The 4,679-nt window shown below is 38.5% G+C and overlaps 1 protein-coding gene across 1 annotated transcript; it reads left to right on the forward strand.

Moving 5' to 3' along the window:
* Nucleotides 1-2,083: 2,083 nt before the first annotated feature.
* On the forward strand, nucleotides 2,084-3,459 carry LOC130805743 (uncharacterized). Its single transcript, XM_057670527.1, has 3 exons — nucleotides 2,084-2,442; nucleotides 2,777-2,951; nucleotides 3,193-3,459. The coding sequence occupies exons 1-3, from the start codon at nucleotides 2,084-2,086 to the stop codon at nucleotides 3,457-3,459; spliced, it is 801 nt and encodes a 266-aa protein (XP_057526510.1).
* The last annotated feature ends 1,220 nt before the right edge of the window (nucleotides 3,460-4,679 follow it).

A 4,679-nucleotide genomic window follows, 5' to 3' on the forward strand; every position in this document is an offset into this window, starting at 1 on the left:
CCTTTTTTATTGTTTGAGTTCCTACGCCGAGTTTATATTCTTATGTAAATATCCGAGTTGTCTTTATTCGAACTATTACAATTGGTATCAGAGTCGCCGTTCTTTAAAATTTATAGAGAAATAAGTAACCGTAGAAAGAGTGTCGGGGTAATATCTTAGACGGGGTGTACATGTATGTATTGTATTATGAGTTGTAGGCTAAATTGACTACCATCTGTGTTTTTAGCATATGTGCACTGTTTTGACTGATTAGATGTGATTTTTTTTATTTTATTTCTTATAGCCAGGACAAATGGATAAGGGAAAAGCTCCTTTAGAACCACAGACCCCCAGTACTCCTAGTACTGAAGTAATAATAACCTAAAAGCTGCTTGGAGAGAAGACCAAACTTTAGAAATATAGAAAATTAAGGAGAATGGGAGTCCCCTTGAGTTCAAAGAGAGAATGAAAATGGTACAAGCTAAGGTAGATAGGGTATGCTACGATGTGGAAGCTGATTTGGTAAATTTTGGACAATTTACTAATGCTAAGGGAAACAACGGTTTAATGAGATGGGAATCGAGTCAAACTAATCCTTCTAGGGATACTCATATACCACAACCCACAACAATATGAATGAACCCATAGAAGAATTTCTAGGAATAAAGATGAGGAAATACCGGATGCACCTGAATTCTTAGAAGGGTTTGTTAATTTAGGAGAAGGGAATATTGCCAACGATGAAATAGAAGAAGAACCTGCACTAATCACTAATAATCATGTTGGAACTTAGGACTGGACCTCGGATTCCGAAAGCGATATCGAAATGTGGGAATCGGTAGCGCTTTAACCCATAGTATTACCTGATTCTGATAGTGAGGATGAAGTTTGCTAACCTTAAGAAATATTGGGAAATGCTGCAGGACCTTTGCCATTCTATGGGGTTAATATTGGGGGGTAGTCAGAGGAGGAAGACCGGGAGGAGGACCCCGAGGAAGAGCCGGAAGAAGACCCGGAGGAAGATCCTTGGATGTACAATGAGGAAGGACGGAATGAGGAATTTATGTCCGAAACCAGTAGTGATTCTAATTCTGGAGACGATTCGGGTGTTGATAATGATTTTCTACCTGAGAACTACAAGGAACGCAATGATGTAATGGATGCTAATCGTTAGATAATTTTGATACTTTCCTTCTATTTTAATTGTTTTAATAATGTAACCTTTGAGGCTATATCCATTAAGTTTTATCTTTACTTTTCGCAGCAATTGTAAGAACTTGAAGCTATTAAGTTGTTTTATGAATAATATAATTGAAGTTTATTTTATGCATTTCGTCTTTGAAGAATGATAGTTCGAGTATGACTAGTAATAAACCTTTGTCCATAAAATAAACTATGTATACATACGTAAAGAGTATAGTTAGTTCCTCGTATCATGTCAATCTACCCTATTTTTCACGCGTTATAGACCTAAGATGAGGCACTTATAGTTCTCTTGGTCTATGAAGTGAAAATGCCACCTATTTCATGGAGAAGGATGTCTGGGATGTATCAAATCGAACCCTAAGGAATTTGGTGAAAGCCTATGCTCACGTGTCAGATCAATTTCTATGAGGGCATCTGCAATGAGCTAGAGGATTATCTACAACAAACCGTCAACCTTTAATGGAAAATGGGAACCATCAGACCTAGAAAACTGGCTTAGGGAGTTTGATAAACATTTTGATGTGGTACAGTGCTCAGAAGAGCTAAAGGTTAGTCAGGCTGCCTACTACCTCACTGAAGATGCTGATTATTGGTGGGAAAATAGTAGGGCAGGGTTGATGGGAGATTGTGATGAAGCCCTTGGTTGGGAGGACTTCAAGAGGGTGTTGCGTGAAAAATTTTACCCGATCCACGTGAGGAAGGATAAGTCCAATGAATTCGCTCGCTTTGAAATGGGGAACTTAATCGTGGACGAGTATTATCAGAAGTTCATAGAGTACGTAAAGTATTTCCTAGCGATGCACCTATGGAGGAAAAGAGGATACAACGTTTTGAGTTGGGTCTGTCCTTCAAAATTCAGAAACATATCGAAAGTGATAGATATGAAACCTTAAAGAGAATGTACAAAAGAGCAGCTCAAATTGGGAATATTTTAAGGAAGGAGAAGGAGAAGCAGGTTGTAGGAGATAAGAGGAAAAAAATGTCAAATCAATTTTCTAGGTCACAAAATAACTTTAGTCAGAAAAAGCTAAGATCTTTTGAGGGTTACCAAGGAAATTCATTTGTGGGAAATGCGGGCCCTAGAAGGAAACCTAGAAATGTTAGACCTTTGGTGGATAGGGATGGCAAAGAGAGGAGAATAATAACAATAACGGTGGAGGAAATGCTTATGGGAATAACAATGGGGCGAGATTTCATCGCCAGTTTGGCAGTAATCAGGGTCATTCTGGTGGAAATAGAAATGACAATACTGAAGGGGTACGTGTTGGAAATGGTACAAATGAGGTACCTACTCAACAGGTCGGTGGAAGAGTTTCAGTAGTTAATACAAGGGAAGCTAAGTAAGTTGCATACGTTGTTATAGGTACGTTTACCGTTCATTTTGTATCTTTTAACGTATTGTTTGATTCGGGTGCTACGTAATCTATTCTTGCTAAGTCTCAAGTAAAGAATCTAGAGTTAGGTGAATTCGAACATGTATCATATACTGTAGCAGTACCTTCGGGTATGTTATACCATTGTGATAAGTTATATAAGGACGTACCAATTAAGATCGGAAATGTGATTTTTTCTAGTAATTTTTTCGTATTAGAAATGGAAGGGTTAGGCACTTAGGGATGGATTGGTTGAGCAAGTTCAAGGCAACTATCGAATGTAGAGAATACATGGTGATTTTGAAAGGTCCGTTAGGAGAAGAGGTGAGGTATCGGAAATTTCAGAAGGGACCGAGGTCTAATGTGGTGTCGACCTTAGAGTTGAGGAAATTAGTAAGACATGAGTGTTCTTAAAAATAGATCTTCGATCAGGGTATCATTAGCTAAGGATCGCCGACGGGGATGTACATAAGACAGCTTTCAAGACATGATACGGATACTAGAAGTTCATAGTAATGCCATTTGGGTTGACCAACACCCTGCAGCGTTTATGTGTTTGATGAATCAAATATTTAGGGCATAATTGGATAAGTTTGTGGTGGTTTTCATTGTTGATATACTTGTCTACTCTAAGAATTTGGTGGAACACGAGGAACATTTACGTAAGGTTTTGCAAACCCTTAGAGAAAACAAGTTATACGCAAAGTTGTCCAAGTTTGAGTTTTGGTTGGAGAAGGTATCTTTCTTGGGACATTTCGTGTCCAAGGAAGGAGTCTGGGTGGATCCGGCAAAAGTAAAAGCAGTGCGAAGTTGGTCATCGCCCAAAAATGTCACTGAAGTAAGAAGTTTCTTAGGGTTGGCTGGATATTATAGACGATTTGTTAAAAATTCTCTTGGATAGCACGTCCCATGACTTTATTAATGAAGAAAGATAAGAAGTTTGAATGGACAGAAGAGTGTGAACAGGCCTTCACGACCCTGAAAGAACGTTTGACCACAGTCCCTGTTCTCACTTTATCTGATCCAAAGTTGGATCACTCAATGTACAGCGATGCATCAAAGAAAGGTTTAGGTTGCGTGTAGGATCGAAAGGTCTTTGCATATGCGTCGCGACAACTGAAGAATCATGAGGTAAATTACCCTACTCATGACCTAGAGTTGGCTGCGATAGTGTTTGCCCTTAAGATATGGCGACATAATTTGTACGGTGTGAAGTGTAAAATTTACACCGACCACCAAAGTTTGAAGTATTTGTATACTCAGAGTGATCTTAATATGCAGCAACGGAGGTGGTTGGAACTGATGACCGATTATGATCTGGGATTCAATTATCACGAGGTAAAGCAAATTTGGTAGCTGATGCTTTAAGTAGGAAATCAAGTCATGTTATAGTTGCTTTGGGAGGCCAGGAGCTCTTGGCACAAGAATTTGCTAAGCTTAACTTGGTGATTATACGAGAAGGCGAACTTCAACTTAAGTTGAATGCTTTGTCAATCCAACCTTCGTTCTTTGAAGAAGTTTTGAGTTCTCAAGACAGAGATCTTAAGTTGGTTAAGCTTAAGGAGCAAGTTTGAGAAGGGAAAGCTGAGGGGTTTTCGATCCATGAGGATGGAAGTTTAAGGTTCAAGGGTTGATGGTGTTTGCCGACAGGAGAGTCGACGATGAAAGAACACCTATTAGATGAAGCTCACAGTTCGAAATACTCGGTTCACCCTGGAGGAGATAAGATGTACCAGGACCTCAAATTGATGTTTTGGTGGTCAGGAATGAAGAAGGATATTGCTGAATTTGTGTCTCGCTGTTTGACCTGTCAGAAGTTCAAGAGTGAACATAAAAGATTTGGTGGTTTACTTCAACCCTTAGACATCCTAGTATGGAAGTGGGATAACATATCCGTAGTTTTGTAAAAATAAATTTGAAATAGTCACAATTCAATTTGTAAAAAAGGACTAGGAATCAACTTGAACCAAAATGACCATGCCTTCCATAAAGATTCACCAAGATCAATAAAAAGTTATTTTTACATAAATAGGTCACAAACTCACAATTATTACTTGCATTTATTTCAAAATCAATAAACATATGCTTAATACCATTCTTTTTCACCTTATTTGTTTGATA

This window comes from Amaranthus tricolor, chromosome 2 (assembly GCF_026212465.1).
Source record: "Amaranthus tricolor cultivar Red isolate AtriRed21 chromosome 2, ASM2621246v1, whole genome shotgun sequence".
In the NCBI taxonomy this organism is placed as follows: Eukaryota; Viridiplantae; Streptophyta; class Magnoliopsida; order Caryophyllales; family Amaranthaceae; genus Amaranthus; species Amaranthus tricolor.

Excerpts from the sequence above, each read along its gene's own strand:
- LOC130805743 (XM_057670527.1), top strand. The coding sequence starts at position 2,084 with ATGTACAAAAGAGCAGCTCAAATTGGGAATATTTTAAGGAAGGAGAAG. Across the intron at positions 2,443-2,776 it reads GAAATGACAATACTGAAGGG|AAATGGAAGGGTTAGGCACT; the intron begins GTACGTGTTGGA and ends TTTTCGTATTAG. Across the intron at positions 2,952-3,192 it reads CCTTAGAGTTGAGGAAATTA|AATTTGGTGGAACACGAGGA; the intron begins GTAAGACATGAG and ends GTCTACTCTAAG.